This window comes from Prionailurus viverrinus, chromosome D2 (assembly GCF_022837055.1).
Source record: "Prionailurus viverrinus isolate Anna chromosome D2, UM_Priviv_1.0, whole genome shotgun sequence".
NCBI classification, from domain to species: domain Eukaryota; kingdom Metazoa; phylum Chordata; class Mammalia; order Carnivora; family Felidae; genus Prionailurus; species Prionailurus viverrinus.
The window spans coordinates 48,152,437-48,167,326 of record NC_062571.1 but is presented as its reverse complement, the minus strand read 5'-3'; the positions used below and the strand labels follow the sequence as shown (position 1 = coordinate 48,167,326).

Genomic DNA, 14,890 nt, shown 5'->3' with positions numbered 1-14,890 from the left:
CATCACAATACAATTCAGCAAGGAATTTTTTAACAACATTCAAGGTTGAGATTCTTCCCACTTTTCTAGAATATATTATAGGTGAAATGTGAAACCTCAGTGGATTAAAAGAATACCATAAAGACTTCTATTAGTTATTCTCCCTACCCATGCTACGTATCCCCAGGAGATCAGAGAAATACTGTATTGCAATTTAAAAAGTTCCTTGTGTAGCATATAAGTTACATTATGCTGAATGGCAACAAGACCTCTCTAAGGATTGTTATCATTTCTCTCTTTTCATCAAGTTATAATTCAGAAACTGAATAATCTGAACAAATAGCTTTAAAGTGAAGTGAGTTGGAAAATGACTAAAAATAAGCACTCATATGCTTGTGTTCATGTTCTGGAACAGGTTTCTCACTTGTAATAGAAAGCCTTCTATTAAGAACTTTTTTAAGTAGTGGAAAGTTTGATTTTTTTAAAAGACCCCTGCCTTCAGGGGCATATTGAGTTTAGTATAACGTATTTATTTCTATGCATACCTTTCAAGTAATAAATGTTGGCCTTTTATTCAAAGAATGAATAATAGTATGCACATTGAATGTATTTCATTTATCATTACCAAGTTATACATAAATTATATAGAACTTCCTTTTTATTTTAGTTATGTACCTTGTTCCAGTAAAAATTAAGTTTAGCTGATCTCAAACTTTGTTTCTCATTTGTATTCACGATACCATTATACTTACTTAGCTAGTCTCTTGGGTTTTAAGTTCTGTCTGTTTTAAATTTTTGCTGGACCTCTCTTTTCTTCAGTTTCTTTCCCACTGACTTATTTGAGGCCTAAGTAATTCTTGTCAAACCTATTTAGTAGTCACCTAACCAGCTTCTCTGCTTTTAATTTTACACCTTTCCAATTCATTCTTTAAACTCTAGACTCAGTTTAAAGTTACAATTGGACCCTGTGTAAGGTCCAGTTGTAACTTTTCTTTTTATAATCATTCCAAGAATACCTTATCACCAACCATAATCCTTCACATACTCTACATCACAGATAGGCGTGAGGAACATGCTTATCACTCTTCATAGAGCTGCTTACAGCTCTGTGTTTTTCCTATGTGTTTGTGCAGTTATTCCCTCTGCCTGAATGTCAGCAAAATCTAAATTGAATATCATCTCCTCTTGTAAACTCCCCTATTCTCCTCCCCATGCTCCAGTTTTAGTTAATTGTATTATTTGGAAAGGATCAAATATATTCTAATAGGTTCTTTAATAAACATTTTTTCATTCTGCTTATGTGCTGGGATCTCATCTAGATTACAAATGCTGTGAAGCCAGGGCCCACGTCTTACTTATTTTTGTATCTCATGGTCCCCAGCACAATATTCAGTTAATATTTGTTGAATATTTTAAGTCATAAATCACCCAATGCATAATGACTTTATATATTGTAAATAATTCTAATCAATGGACTTGTTGAATCAAAATTATTTTTCTATATAAGCTACAGAGTTACTCTTTTTTTAGTGTTGATTTAGTATGTCTGAATATAAATTTATATATGATTCTGTGATAACTCATTTCAAGATCTTGTCCAGTCATATTTTTCAGTATTTTCTAAGTTCTTTTCTAATGAAAGAAGACTGCTTTACCTTCTATTAGTTTCTGTCTTTCCACGTATATTTTTATATATAAAAAAATTCATAATCTTGTTTTACTCTTTTGTAGAATAGGCTTCAAAGTATTGTTTAATATTACAATTGCTTTAGGGGCGCCTGGGTGGTTCGGTTGGTTAAGCATCCGACTTCGGCTCAGGTCATGATCTCACGGTCCGTGGGTTCGAGCCCCGTGTCGGGCTCTGTGCTGACAGCTCAGAGCCTGGAGACTGTTTCGGATTCTGTGTCTCCCTTTCTCTGTGACCCTCCCCCGTTCATGCTCTGTCTCTCTCTGTCTGAAAAATAAATAAACGTTAAAAAAAAAAATTAAAAAAAAAATTACAATTGCTTTAGAGACATAAGCAACTTAAAAAAAATTTTTTTTAATGTTTATTCATTTTAGAGAGGAGAGGAGGAGGGACAGAGAGAAAGGGACACACAGAAACCGAAGCAGGCTCCAGGCTGTGAGCTATCAGCACAGAGCCCCCAGTGCAGGGCCCAAACTCACAAACTGTCAGATCATGACCTGAGCCAAAGTTGGATGCTTAACCGACTGAGCCACCCAGGTGCCCTGGGAATACAAACAGGTTTTAAGAAATCTTACATTTGACAGTAGTCTGAAAGTATATGTAAAATCATAGAAAAAAATCTATATTGGTGTCTGCCCCTGATTCTTTGCACAGAGCTCCTAAAACCCTTGTAATTTCCTAGGTGATGGGAGTGTCTTTTGTTCTGATGAGGTGACTTTTGGTGAGCTCCTGGAGAGCTTTAGGGTGGGGGCTGGTTACCAAAAAGACTAAGCCATGATTAGAAGCTTGAAACTTTCTACTCTACTCCCCATCTTCTGGGAAAAGGAGAGGGACTGGAGACTGTGCTAATGATTGATCATGCCTAAGTGATGAAGCTTCCACCAAACTACCCAAAAGTATGGGATTCAAAGAGCTTCCAGGTTGGTGAACATGTGGAAGTTGGTGAACATGGGGAGGGGGAGAGGTAGCTCTATGCCTCTTACCATATACCACGCCCTATCACTTCATATGTCTATTCATCTCTATCCATTATTATATCCTTTTTAATAAATGAGTAAACATAAATAAGTGTTACTGTGAGTTCTGTGAGTTTATCAAACCACAAGAGCAGATTATGAGAACCCCAATTTATAGCCGATCAACTGTACTTCTAGTTGCAGTTGGTGTCTGAAGTGGGGCAGTCTTGTGGGACTGAATTGTTATTAGCCTGTTGGATCTGATGCTAACTCCTGGTAGATGGTGTCAGAACTGAATTGAATTATAGGACACCCAGCTGGTGTTTCAGAATTGCTCTATGTGTGGAAACCCATACATCTGACATCAGAAGTGTTGTGAGCGTGGTAGTACTGTAGGAGTAGAGGAAAGAGAGTATGTTTTCTCTGTACAGTATTTAAGCCTCTCTTACCTTACTAAAATCTTTGTGGGTGTGGGTGGCTATGTATGTACACAAGGTGTTATGTATGTGTGTAATCTAAATCCTCAAATAGAGTAATCTAAAAGTTGGAAACCATTTCTTACATATTGCCCCATGGAGCTTCGCATAATGTTGGACACACTGGAGTGCTTAGTAAATTTAAGACAAATAATACTGACAGGTAGAATTTGCTTTGTCTAGAGCATTGTGTAACTCATCTTTATTAATAGGAGCTTGGGGATCCCATTATAGTACTCCACAGAAAGCTTATGAGTAATTTTAAACTAAATTGGAAATATTAATTTAGTTGAATCTTTTTTTTGTTTGTTTTAATGTTTATTTTTGAGAGAGGGGTCAGAGTGTGAGCAGGGAAGGGTCAGAGAGAGAGAGAGACAGACAGACAGACAGAATCCGAAGCAGACTCCAGGCTCCAAGCTGTCAGCACAGAGCCTGACACAGGGCTCGAACTCATGAACCATGAGATCATGACCTGAGCTGAAGTCTGATGCTCAACCGGCTGAGCCACCCAGGTGCCCCCTTTGGGTTTTTCTTTTAACTTTTTTTTTTTTAATTCCAGTTAGTTAGCATACAGTGTGATATTAGTTTCAGCTATACAATTTTTGGTTCAACACTTAGATACAGGAACCCGTGCTCATCACTACGATGCACTCCTTAATTCCCATCACCTATTTAACACCCCCCCCCCCCCCCCGGCCTATCTACCCTCTGGTAACCCTCTGTTTGCCCTCTATAGTTAAGAGTCTGTTTCTTGGTTTGCCTCTGTTTCTCCCTCCCCTGTGATTGTTTATTTTGTATCTTAAACTCCAAATATGAGTGAAATCATATGGTATGTGTCTTTCTCTGACTGACTTATTTCACTTAGCATAATACTCTCTGACTCCATTCTCATCATTGCAAAAGGCAAGATTTCATACTATTTTATGGCTGAGTAATATTCTATTGTGTGTGTGTGTGTGTTTGTGTGTATGTGTGTATGTATATATATACATGAAACATCTTCTTTATCCATCAGTCAGTGGACATTTGGGCTCTTTCCATAAACGTGCACCCCAATGTTTATAGCAGCATTATCAACAATAGCCAACTTTATGAGTCTTTGTTGTTAAACTAGGTTTCCTGTTTTCTTTTTTTTTCTCCTTAGGTATAGTAAAAATAAACAGTTTGTAATGTTCATGTAGTTTGGGCTTTGCAACTGAATTTAGGGTGAAATTTTATCTCTTTATTCTTTCACAGAAGAAAAAGGTTATCCAAAAAAGGGCAATTACTTAAAAAAAAAAAGGGCAATTACTAAATTTTTCAGTTCTTTAAGGACAAATGTTTGATTGCCATAGTATATAAGAAAGATATAATTATATTAGAGTCATATGAAATCCATAAATGGAAATTGAGTAGTGAATGGTAGGGAAATGATCTTGAAACCTTTCCAGATAAAGTTTCCTTTGATTTGTGGCCCTTGTAGTACATATAAGGTTTGTAAATAAGAGTCTATATGATTACACTGAGGCTTTTGCCTAAAAGCTCCATTTTCCAGGTTCCTTCTACGGTTTTGGAATCTAAAGAAGTATGCAAAGATGTTACCTGGAGTGAGATGGAAAGAGTGCAGTCAACCGCAGTCTGTTCTCCGTTGGAAGATTACTAATTTGGGGATTGATTTATATGGGAAACGAAAGGAAGAGAGAAAGTGCTTCTTTATCATATATGTAGGTATTTTAGATAATCATTTAACATGCCACATTTTTCCAAATAGGTGGATTTTGCAAACCGTTTTGTTGGAGGTGGTGTAACCGGTGCAGGACTTGTGCAAGAAGAAATCCGCTTTTTAATTAACCCCGAGTTAATTGTTTCACGGCTCTTCACTGAGGTGCTGGATCACAATGAATGTCTTATCATTACAGGTTAGTTTTGGAAAGTCTGTACAATAAAGTAGCTTTCCCCACCTATGAGTATCTATCATGAAGACTAGAGGCCACCCAGATACAGCTTTTCTCTATCATTGGCCTTAGTCCCAATGTTTTTATTGATTAATTTATTCTTGGTTTTTGGAAATCGTTCCAGTTCTATTTTCCTAGTCTTGAGTAAGACACTTGATACCCACCTTTTCATTCTTGACATCTTTATCTGAGGAACAAGGATAAACGCTACCCTCCAGTTTGAAATTTTATGTTATGCCCTTAAAAAGAGGATAGTGATGTGTCTTTGATCATGTATTCTGTTATTATTCTTCCATTATGTTTCCAAAGTGCTTTGTTATACTTCAATATGAAGATGTATATACATTTAAAAAGCATACTTACAGTATTCAAAGAGAGTACAACAGAGTACTATTCATTGAATAGTAATAAATCAGGAACCTCATGTTTACCCTAATTTCTAATCCTGAGAGAAAAAGTGTGATGATCTAAATGCCTCTTCTTGATTTAAGTTAATATGGAAGGAGGAGAGAGGGAAATACAGTAAAATTTATACTTTTGTTCTATTACTGAGATTAAAATTTTTTTCTTAAGTTTTTTTTAGCTTGATATACAACTATGTCACTGTACTTTCTTGTGAAACAGCTACCAAAAAATTAGTGATTAACTCCCACCTCTCAAATTCTTAATCAGCCACTATACATAAGTTAAGTCTTTTATTCAGGTACCTAAAAGAACATTCCCACATAAAAGCCATAATCAGTCATCAGCTGCTGATGCCTCTATCTTTCTGCAAAAGAAGATTTCTTATCCTTTTTGAATCTGTTGCCGCTTTGAGATTAGTGTGGGAAACTAAATATTTAACTGGGTTGGAGAATTTGGTTGATTGTTATTCTGAAAAATTACAGTGAGAGAAAAACCATTCCCTAGGAGTTACATAAAATTTATACTCAACTAATTTACCTCCAAAGACGTACGTGTCTGAACTAAGACTCTGAGATCTACTCTTGAAGCCACTCTCTTTGTCTCAGATTTATTTGTAGACAACCTTCAAGAGAGTATCAACATTTTGTTCCTTATGTTTTACTTTCATGATTTTCTCTTTGTCTTTGAACAGTTTGATTATGACGTGTTTAGAATCTCTTTGATTTTATCCTATTTGGGGTTCATTGAGCTGCTTGAATGTTTAAATTTGGTAAATTTTTGACCAGTACTTCTTTAAATATTCTTTCTGTCCCTTTTTTTCTTCTCCTTCTGAGAATCCCATTATGCATATGTTGGTATACATGATGATGTCTTATTGGTCTCTGAAGCTCTGTTCGTTTTTCTTCATTCTCTATTCTTTTGTTCCTCAGACAGGATAATCTCAATTGACCTATATTCAAGTTTACAGATTCTTTTTTGTGCTTCCTTTCACTGCCTTTGAGTCCCTCCAGTGAAAAATGTTTATAACTTTTTTTTCTTATGGTTATTTATTTATTTTGAGGTTGGGGGGAAGGGGCAGAGAGAGAGGGAGAGATAGCATCCCAATCTGTGATGACAGCACAGAGCCAGACATGGGGCTTGATCTCACAAACCATAGGATCATAACCTGAGCCGAAATCAAGAGTCAAGGATGCTCAACCAACTGAGCCACCCAGGTGCCCCTGAAATTTTTATTCTGATTACTGTACTTTTCAACTCCAGAATTTCTATTTGGTTCTTTTTTTTTTTCTTTTTAATAATTTCTCTCTCTCTCTCTTTGAGATTCTCTATTTGTGAGGCATTATTTGCAAACTTTAATTTAGTTCTTTAGACATAATTTCCCTTAGTTTTTTTAATATATTTAAAATAGCTAATGTCTTTGTTCAGTAAGTCTAACATCTGGGCTCCTTGGGTACAGTTATAGTTTACTCCCTTTTTTTCCCTGAGTATGGGCCTACTTTCTTTTTTCTTTGCATATCTCAATTTTTTGTTGAAAACCACACATTTGAATAATGTAGCAACTCTCAAAATCAGATTTTCCCCTTTGCCTAGAGTTTGTTTTTGTTGCTGTTTGCTCTTGTTTCGTAACCTTTCTAAACTAATTCTGTAAAGTCTGTATTCTTTTTTATATGTGACCATTAGTCTCTGCTGGGTTAGGTTAGTGGTTAGCTAATGATTGGACGAAGGTTGCTTAAATGTTTAGAGCCAATAAGTCTTTCAGTCTTTAGTGAAGGGCTCTATGTGGACATTGGGGCTCACCTTCAGCACTCAACCAGGCCAATGACACTTCCTTCCTGCTTGTACTTCGCACTTCACTTCCTGCTTGCACAGAGCCTCAAGGTCTGAGGAGTGAGCTTAGGACTTTCTCAGGTCTTTCTTGAGCATGTGCACAGACATGGTCATACATATAGACTTCCAGATTCCTGGGAATACTAAGAACTTTTTAAAGCCCCCTACAGATATCTCATTCCTCAGCTTTTCTTTTGAAACTTTTTGATAAGGCTATTACTTGCCCTAACTGATATCTACTGCCTCAGGCAGCCATACTGCTAAGCAATTCCATGTAATTGTTTTCAACGAACAACCTTGGGGATTAGGTTTTTTGTACTGGGTAAATTCCAAGTCAGGTCAAATAAAGGCAGCTTTGTGAGTGAGGTCTTACAGGGAACCACCAGATAGGTTAGATGATGACAGTTCTCTGAGAATGGGGCTTTGAAGGAGCTTCAACCTTTTTCTGAACCCTTAGGTGGTTTTCACTGTGATTATAGACTGTTGGTGTTTTGTTTTTTTTTAATATGAAATTCATTGTCAAATTGATTTCCATACCACACCCAGTGCTCATCCCAAAAGATGCCCTCTTCAATACCCATCACTCACCCTCCCCTCCCTCCCACCCCCCATCAGCCCTCAGTTTGTTCTCAGTTTTTAAGAGTCTCTTATGCTTTGGCTCTCTCCCACTCTAACCTCTCTTTTTATTTTTTTTCCTTCCCCTCCCCCATGGGTTCCTGTTAAGTTTCTCAGGATCCACGTAAGAGTGAAAACATACGGTATCTGTCTTTCTCTGTATGGCTTATTTCACTTAGCATCACACTCTCCAGTTCCATCCACATTGCTACAAAGGGCCATATTTCATTCTTTCTCATTGCCACGTAGTACTCCATTGTGTATATAAACCACAATTTCTTTATCCATTCATCAGTTGATGGACATTTAGACTGTTTCCATAATTTGGCTATTGTTGAGAATGCGACACCAACAGACACATGAAAAGATGCTCAGCGTCACTCATCAGGGAAATACAAATCAAAATCATACTGAGATACCACCTCATGCTGGTCAGAGTGGCTAAAATGAACAAATCAGGAGACTATAGATGCTGGAGAGGATGTGGAGAAACAGGAACCCTCTTGCACTGTTGGTGGGAATGCAAACTGGTGCAGCCACTCTGGAAAACAGTGTGGAGGTTTCTCAAAAAATTAAAAATAGATCTACCCTATGACCCAGCAATAACACTGCTGGGAATTTACCCAAGGGATACAGGAATGCTGATGCATAGGGGCACTTGTACCCCAATGTTTATAGCAGACTGTTGGATTTTAAGGCTACTCTAGAGCTTGCAAGAGTTGAATAAGAATAAGGAAAGTTAAAACATCATAAAACTCATTGTTTTTTCCAAGATTCAGCCAATTTTCTTTAATAAACCCTCCTCAGACTGCTACAAGCCTTTGGTTATTCCCACAGTTCATAAAAAGTTGATTCTCACAATTTTTGCCAGTGTTCTCATTGCTTTTATGGAGGAGGAATTTTTCAGAGGTTTTTACTTAATCAATTTTGCTGATGTGTCCTTATATTTTGTAAGTTTTTGTTGGTTAAAAGAAAAAGGCTTTTAACAAGTTATTGTGCAGTATTTGGATATCTTATTATTTTTATAATATCCCTGTGATTCTGCTTTTTGGTGAGGTAAGGTAAATTGTTAATTTTTTAAGTTTATATGGGAAATTAAGAATGGAGCCTCAGCAAAGAAACTTCCTCTTGGATAAAAACTCAACTATTTGAAGTTAATAACCTGAAGTATTTCATCTGGAATTCTGAGGTTGTGATCCAGATTATACTGAAATGTAAAGATACAAACCTTTTATTTTCAGTGTTGTCTCAACTCACTTATTGGTCCTCTGTCTGCATTTATTGTTTATCATGTGTGCAGATAGGAAGGATGCAGTTGAAATGTATTAGGGGAAAAGAAAGTACAGGAATTGCAGAACAAAAAAATTAAACTGTCTAAATCCATTGTTGGGCCAATAGATATTTTGTTGTTGTTGTTGTTATATTTAAAATTTTGAGAGAGAAGGAGAGCAAGTGGAGGAGAGGCAGAGAGAAAGGGAGAGAGAATCCCAAGCAGATTCCTTATCATCAGCACAGAGGCCGATGGAAGGCTTCATCTCACGAACCATGAGATCATGACCTGAGCCAAAATTAAGAGTCAGACACTTAACCGACTGAGCCAGCCAGGCGCCCCAAAGCCAATAGATACTTTAAATATTAGTCTCATTATGTTTGAGAGAGCTCTTAATGTCTGGAATGTGACTGCCTCCAACATTTGGGTGTGTCAAATAATACTTTAAAAGATTTTTAATTTTTAGCAGCTAAATGAGTATTTGAACTGAAGATTCAGAACAGAATCCCTCCTTAGTTTTAAAGATGAATTTCCATCCTTAAAATAAAAAAGTTGGTAGAATGCTGGGCATTTAAACTCAAAGCTAATTTGTTTCATTTGCTTCATTTCTTTTTTACTTGGGAGTCTCTTATCTACCGTTAATGTTGCTGTAAATAAAAGATGTAATTTTCCTGTGAATAGTAAAAGGAAAATACTAGAATTGGTTTTTTTTTTTGTTTTTTTTTTTTTTTTAAAGATAGTTTGTCCTCTGTCTAAAAAAGGATCATCACTATGGAGTTATGTCTGTTCTGTACCTTACCTACAGCTATTGTAAAATGAATGGAAAATTGCAGATCCATGACTCACCTTCGCATCTATAATTACTTCAGGCTAGGGACATCCGGGGTGACTTTTAACTCAGCATTTTCCCTCACATCCACTTAATTCTATTATAGTGCCTTCTAATTAATATCTGTGATGTGATGTTCTCTTAATGGAAATGGCCATTTCATCATCTATTTGATGTTGGATTTCTGCCATCTTCCTTCTTAGGAGACTCTTAACCATGCACTGCAATCTATCTGCCTGATCAATTCCATTGCTTCTATGATTCATCCAGGCTCAATGAGCTAATGGCTGTGACTATGCTGCCTGAATCTGTAGAAGAGTTTGAGAAATTAGAAATAAATTAAATTTATCATCATTGTGGGGTATCTGGTTGGTATCAGACTTTGAAATGAATATGAAACAGGTCATGCAAACAGGCAAATAGTGTTTATCCAGATAGTGTTATCCCTCTATTTGCTGTGATCCTCCCTGGAGGCAGCCATGGGTAAAACTTTTCAGTAAATATAGATAGAAGGAAAGAAACTGCATTCTCCCCCCCGCCCCAACCTTTTCCTTTTTTACCCTTTTTCATGTTCTTCTACATCATCTAGCAAAATAGCTTTACTACCAAAGGGTGTTATCATGGTTCTGGGAGTTTTGTTGTTTCTGTATGGTGAGCACTTAAAGCAGGTGCCTAGACATAAAACTTACTCAACAGAATGTTAGTACCTTTAAAATAAAACCTGCCCTCTACTGAAGAGAATTGCCCCAGATGTCACAGATTCTTAACATCTTTTGTGAATGTCAGCAGATCTGCTAGAAAGTAGAAAAGTGGATACCACTGCTTATGGTATTGATGCTTCTTATAGAACAACAACACTGAAGGCCCATCACTACAAAAACAGCCCATTGCTAACTAAATGATACCAGCTCACTGGGAAGGATCCAAACTCAGTTTGAGTTTAGCTTCTCTTCATTTTTATTGATCATGGGAATGAAAGTCAAGAATGTTCTATCTCCTGCATAATCACCACTGTATGAGTGCTCCTAAGAAAAGCAGGGTAGATGGCTTTGCTTTCATATAAACCTTCTTTCCAAGAGCACAACCCATAGATACATAGAATTTTTTCAGTCTCCAAATATTTTTTCCTTAGTTCTTCATAAATTTTTCATTATTTGTAAGAGAAGATAAGAACATGTATTACCAAATCTAAAAACTCATTAGTCTGTCATGAACTCTTGCACAGATTTTAATGGATTCCTTCTCGTTTTTCCTTAAGTGAAGATTTGTCTGTGAGCACGAAGTCTTATAGGCTATACCCACAGAGAGCTACCACAAAGGTCATTCAGTTGTCTTCTCTTGTTTGCTATTATCGCTTTTTACCTTTGTGTTTCATCATAGTTTATCAATAAATTTGAATTTAAAACAAGGGTATCTGTTTTTCAGAACAGACAGTTGATATAATTTTGAAGGATGTCTACTCAGAAAAACCAGGATTTAATTTTCTTAGAGCAAAAGCATCTGTATATGCATCTTTGATTTCCCATACCTGAAGGAAATAAATCTAATCTTGTTTCTTTTAGGAAGGAAGACTAAAATCATCTTAACCTAAAATAGAAATATAATAATTGGTATTTTATATTTTTCAACCACTTTCTTTTGAAAAGACAGAAGAGGTGTTTGTTTTTGTAGTTAAGAGATCAGAGCAGGCAGTTTTGTTTTGTTTTTTATAAATAAGGAAATGGAGCTTGTCCACTGCTGGACAAAAATTAGAAAGGAACAGAACTATTCATAGCTGTCTTTATTTCCAGTCAGGTCAGGAGACCAGGTTGCTTTTAAACTTCACGTAAATGAAATCACGTGTCTTTGGTTTCTCTACCTCTTTATAAAGTTAAGTTTGATGACACCAATACTAACTGTTTTATGGTTTTGAAGACTTTTAAACTCCTATGGCTTTCCAAGCAATTCTATGATGTAAACAAAACAAAAATTATTAACAAGCTTGATATTCATATGCTGAAATGGAAGTCCCCTGAGAAATTTGGTTACTTAAGGATTCACTTTGGGTCCCTCGTGTTTCCTAATCTCAGTGTGGTGCTCCTTTTACCATGCCACCCTGTCGTTGTAAATGTGAAATTTTTATATGTGTCAATTGCATAGTACTTTCTGATTAAGTCTTTCTGGACTTATTATTTTAACCTCAGTTAATATAATGTTCTTCCGGTTTTGTTTGTTAATAATTATGTTTATGCAAGTACTTAATTGCTTCTATATTCTTCTTTCTTTCTTTCTTTCTTTCTTTCTTTCTTCTTTCTTCTTTTTTTTTAAGTAAGCCCATATCCAATGTGAGGCTTGAACTCACGACCCTGAGATCAAGAGTCGCATGTTCCACCAACTGGGCCAACCCCTGCATCTTATATACTTGCGTTACAAAATGCTAATATAGACACAAATGTTAATGACTTATAATCCTGCCCTTGAGAAACTGGTAATCTAGTGAGGGAGTTAGATTACCTTTTCCACAGCTTTATTGAGGTATAATTGGCATACAGTAAACTATATATTTAAAGTTTACAGTTAGGGAAGTTTTGACATATGGCTACATATATGAAACTGTTGCACCATGTTTTAATTGGGTTTGTTTTCTTATATTGACTTTTGAAAATGCTTTATATGTTTTGGATACAAGTCTTTCTCTTTTTATTTTTTAATTTATTTTTTAATTCTTTTTAATGTTTATTTATTTTTGAGAGACAGAGAGACAGAGTGTGAGTGGGGGAGGAGCAGAGAGAGGGAGACACAGACTCCAAAGTAGGCTTCAGGCTCTGAGCTGCCAGCACAGAGCCCGACGTGGGGCTGGAACTCACAAATTGTCAGATCATGACCTGAGCCGAAGTCAGACACTTAACCAACTGAACCATTCAGGTCCCCCAGATACAAGTCTTTTGTTAGATATATGTGGTGTGTCTTTTCATGACCTTAATAGTGATGTTTAACGAATGGAAGTTTCTAATTTTGAAATTCAGTTTACTGATTTATTCTTTTTGTTTTCATACTGTCTTGATTGCTGTAGCTTTATAATAATTCTTGAAATCAGGTAGTGTGAGCCCTCCAAGTTTGTTCTTCTTCAGAGTTGTTTTGGTGAATTTTAGAATCAATTTATCAATATCTACAAAAAAGCTTGCTGGACTTTTTAGTCAAGACTGCTTTGAATCTGTGGATCAGTTTGGGGAGAATTGACATCTTAACAATATTTAGTCTTTGACACATGAATGAGATATCTCTGTTTATTGGGGTCATCTTTACTTTCTCTCAGTAGTATACTTTTCACTGTATACTTTTACATTTTCTCAGGTTTATTCCTTAGTATTTCATATTTTTTTATAGCTGTGTAAATGTATATTTATAATTTCAGTTTCTGATTGTTCATTGCTACTGTGTAGAAATATAACTGACTTTCAGATTGCAATTTAACATGTTGAAGTTCCTGACTGATGTTCTGTGCAGAGTACTGTGGAGCACAGATAAGGGACCACCAACTCTACTTATGGTTTCCAGGAAGGCTTAGCAAAAAACATGAATTCTGTAGTTTATTTTCTTAATTTGTAGCTGAGTATCTTATCCAAAATTCTAGATGAATTTATAAGAATTAAGTATACATTATTTTAAATTTTTGAAAAATTATTTTTAAGAAGCAGTATGCTAAGTAATAGACTAGAAACTCTAGTATTGAGTTTAAGTCTTTTAAGTTTTTGTTATGGGAAATTTTAATCATCTGTGAAAACGGAGTATTTTTGATAGCTTTTTAGATACTTATTTATATTGTATAGATATTTTTATATTTACATGTGTATGAGAAACTTCAGACTCAGGAAAGTTACAAGAATAATATAAGGAACTTCCATATATTGTTAACCCAGATTCACCAGTTTACATCTCTCCCCATCTGCTTTATCATTCTTTCTCTATTTTCTTTTCCTCATCTCTGTCCAAGAGTATGTTGGAGACATTATGACCCCCCCCCCCATTTTTTTAAAATTTTATTTTTGAAAGAGAGACACAGTGTGACCAGGGATGTTGGGGACAGAAAGAGAAGGAGACACAAAATCTGAAGCAGGCTGCAGGCTCTGAGCTATCAGCACAGAGCCTGACGCAGGGCTTGAACTCACGAACCATGAGATCATGACCTGAACCAAAGTCGGACACTTAACTGCCTGAGCCACCCAGGTGCCCCAACTTTGTGCCCTTTTACCCCAAATACTTTGTTGTATATTTCTTAATAACTAGGAAATTCTGTTAAGTCAGCACAGCAAAGTTATAAAAATTGGGAAATTTAACATTAATAAAGAACTATGAGTTAATTCCTACTCAATATTTTCATTTTCATTTTGTCAGTTAACCTAATTATATTCTTTGTAGCTTTTTTTCCTCCCAGTCTACTCCGGTAGTGGATCACATCTTGACTCCTTTCAACCAGGATAGTTTCTCAGCCTTTCCTGGTATTTGTTCACCTTGATATTTTTAAAGTATATATACCAATTACTTCGTAGATTGTCTCTTATTTTGGGTTTGCGCAATGTTTCTTTGTAACTAGATTCAGTTTATTCATTTTAGTTGGAATCCCACTGAAATGATGTGTCCTGCTCTAATGTATCTTTTGAGAATAGTAATACCACTTTGTTTCAGTGTCTGTGATATTAAGTGTCAGGACTTGGTTGAGGTAGGATGTGCCAGGTTCTCCACTGTCAAGTTAGTATTTTCCCTTTCTAATTAATTTGTAGTTATATATTTTACATACTTTGAAAGTGTAAATTTCCTGTCCTCATCAAACATTTGGCCACTAATTTTAGCACCCATTTTCTTAACTCCATCATTCCTTCTGCATTTAGTAGTTGGCGCTCTACTGTAAGGGAGATTTTCCATTCTCTCTTAT

At 36.0% G+C, this 14,890-nt stretch overlaps 1 protein-coding gene across 7 annotated transcripts in view; it reads left to right on the top strand.

The window, feature by feature from the left end:
- PARG (poly(ADP-ribose) glycohydrolase) overlaps positions 1 to 14,890 on the top strand; it is a 137,803-nt gene that overhangs the window by 85,611 nt on the left and 37,302 nt on the right. For all 7 annotated transcript variants that reach the window (XM_047825476.1, XM_047825480.1, XM_047825477.1 and 4 more), the window contains one exon: positions 4,849 to 4,996. In XM_047825476.1, coding sequence (XP_047681432.1) covers positions 4,849 to 4,996 — 148 coding nt within the window. The remainder of the gene's footprint in view (positions 1 to 4,848; positions 4,997 to 14,890) is intronic.